The sequence below is a fragment of the Capsicum annuum genome, unplaced genomic scaffold (genome assembly GCF_002878395.1).
Source record: "Capsicum annuum cultivar UCD-10X-F1 unplaced genomic scaffold, UCD10Xv1.1 ctg74447, whole genome shotgun sequence".
NCBI classification, from domain to species: domain Eukaryota; kingdom Viridiplantae; phylum Streptophyta; class Magnoliopsida; order Solanales; family Solanaceae; genus Capsicum; species Capsicum annuum.
In genome coordinates this window covers 1-2,591 of record NW_025884558.1, presented here as the reverse complement: position 1 = coordinate 2,591, position 2,591 = coordinate 1, and the positions used below count along the sequence as shown (strand labels likewise).

Sequence of the window (2,591 nt, the reverse complement as noted above, 5' to 3'; positions counted from 1 at the left end):
GGCGTTGGAGGTTGAGAGAGGGGAGTAAAGTAGAGTTCTAATTTTGGTAAACAAAGCTAAGCAAAGAGGAAAAGAATCGATGGCGGAAACTACCAGTACTGGCTCAAAGAGATGGCTTCCTCTTGAAGCTAACCCTGATGTCATGAATCAGGTACTTTTTTTTTTTTTTTTTAACCTATATGTTCGATTTTCATCATATAGTCTTCAGAATCAGCAGTATCTGTAATGAATTTAACCTATTACTCTCTATCTCTGTCTTGAAATCATCATCGGTTTGGACTACTCTGGTTAAACTATAGCTGATTTTTGGTCTCAAACCGGACTTTATTGTATTCTTTAAAAGTAAGATTTAGACACTTAAAAGAGTTGCAAAGTCACAATGTTTTGTACTTGAAGATGATTGTTAGATACAACTACAACAACAACAACATACCGCTATATTCCCACAAAGTGGGGTCTGGGGAGGGTAATGTGTACACCGTCCATACCACTACTTCATATGAAGTAGACAGGCTGTTTCCAAAAGATGGTTATTAGATGTGTGAAAAATTTTAATCAAGTAGTAATGGTGTTATATAAAATGGGGATTGACATTTCTTGGGGTGAAATTAGAAGTGAAAAAAGGAAGACTCAAATATTGGTTGAGAACTGATTTCTATATGCTAACTCAATCAATCAAATATATTTCCAACCATGCCAGGAAGCCGTGAATGCCCTTTTCAATGATGAGTTAGATTTAAAAGAACTACGAGATGGTATTCAAAACTATGCTGAGAAGCGTTTAATCAAAATTAACTATAGAAATGATTCATTAAATCACAAGAAGCTGTGGCAAAATATTAGGTGATTTCCTTTCCGTTGTTCATCTATTCTAGCCATGCTGGAAAAAGTATTTGATGTGGGAGGGAAGTGGTAGATACCCATGGAATTAGTAGAGGTGCATGAAAGCTGGGGCGGATACCACGATTATCAAAAAATAAATTTGAGAGATTGAAGGAGGAGGAAAATCATATAGATGAAAGTAGAAATGAAAAAATTAATGAAGTTCCTAATTTACGTGCTTTTCCGTTGAGCAGTTTCTTTGGGGTCTTGGTGTTCAACTGAACGAGGCAGAGTGCTGTGATGTTTATGGGTTAGATGAAGAACTTCTGGAGATGGTGCCAAAGCCAGTGCTTGCTGTTTTATTTCTCTATCCTCTCACACCACAGGTTTGTATTTTTTTTAGTATGATGTTAACTGGTATATTTCAAATGATTCTGGTCAGCTAATTAATTTTCGGCCACGTACATGCAGAGCGAAGAAGAGAGAATAAAGCAAGACAGCGAAACAAAGGTGAATTGGATGATCATTTCTTTATGAACTACACATGTTCTTTAGTTCTTTGCTTCCAACCTTAGATTTTATCTTCTTATTGATGAATGCTAGCAACTTGTTTCTGTTAGAAATTATGCCATTTAGTATCTGCTTTTCTTTTTTGGGTTTGCAATTAGTCAATGCTGGGCAATTACTTACTAATGTGCAGTTCTTGATGTAAAATTTTGTCCATCTGTAAGGAACCCAGAGCCTTATGCAATAAATATCCAAGCATAACACAAAGATAAACAGCACACTTCATTGTTATTTATTTCCACCAACAAATAAAACAAGTTTACTAATAGACAGACAAGATGTGAGAATAATACACCCAACAACCAAGGTATTTTGAGGAACCTTATCCTCCAGATCCTTATCCTCCAGATCACTACAGACCCAAATCCTACAGAATAAACTTCCTATTTTCCCTTTATAACCATCTTAACTTCTATGTAACTGCTAGGAATACTCTCAAATAGTGATATTAAATAAAGTAGTAGTATTCAGGCCTTATTTTCACCGTTCTTCCTGCGTTTATAAACCTTAGTAACAACAGGTCTAACAATACCTGCCCCAACGAGTTTCACCTTGTCCTCAAGGTGGAAATGACGAAATTGAGCATCAATAACTTCAGAGGGTTCCCAAGTGTTCTCAAAGCTAGGTAAGTCCTTCCACTTAATTAGAACTCCTTGGAAGCTATTCAAAAGTGTGCGACAATCTATCACACTTTTAGGTTGTACTAGCATTTCAAGTTCTTCAGTCAAGAAAGGAGGAAGTTGGAGTGGAACAGATTCCTTCATAGCACACTTTAGCCAAGAAACATGAATAAGGGATGTACCCGTGAATGAGGGGGTAAATCAAGGGGATAAGTGACTTCACAAATTTTGCTCAAGCCAGTATATGGCCCATAGTAACGAGGGCTTAACTTCTCATTAACCTTTTTAGCGAGTGAACGCAGCTTGAAATGTTGCAAGCGCAGATAAACCAAATCACCAGATTGGAACACAACTTCACGATGCTTAGCATTAGTATAACCTTTCATTTGAGCTTGCGCATTGGTTAGATTAGCTTTAAGCTCATCTAAAGTAGTGTTGCGAGTAACAAGCTATTGGTTGACTTCTTCAACGACTGAAATCTCATCAGTGAACCGCAACAAGGAGGGAGGATCTCGTCCGTATAAAGCTCTAAAGGGGTCATCTTGGTGGAACCATGGTAAGTGGTATTGAACCAAAATTCAG

General features: G+C 37.2%; 1 protein-coding gene across 1 annotated transcript; it reads left to right on the top strand.

Annotated features, from left to right (window-relative positions):
- Window positions 1-2,583, top strand: LOC124894468 (ubiquitin carboxyl-terminal hydrolase 3-like). The gene is made up of 3 exons (XM_047405134.1): window positions 1-151; window positions 1,077-1,208; window positions 1,294-2,583. The coding sequence occupies exons 1-3, from the start codon at window positions 80-82 to the stop codon at window positions 1,357-1,359; spliced, it is 270 nt and encodes an 89-aa protein (XP_047261090.1). The 5' UTR covers window positions 1-79; the 3' UTR covers window positions 1,360-2,583.
- Window positions 2,584-2,591: the final 8 nt, after the last annotated feature.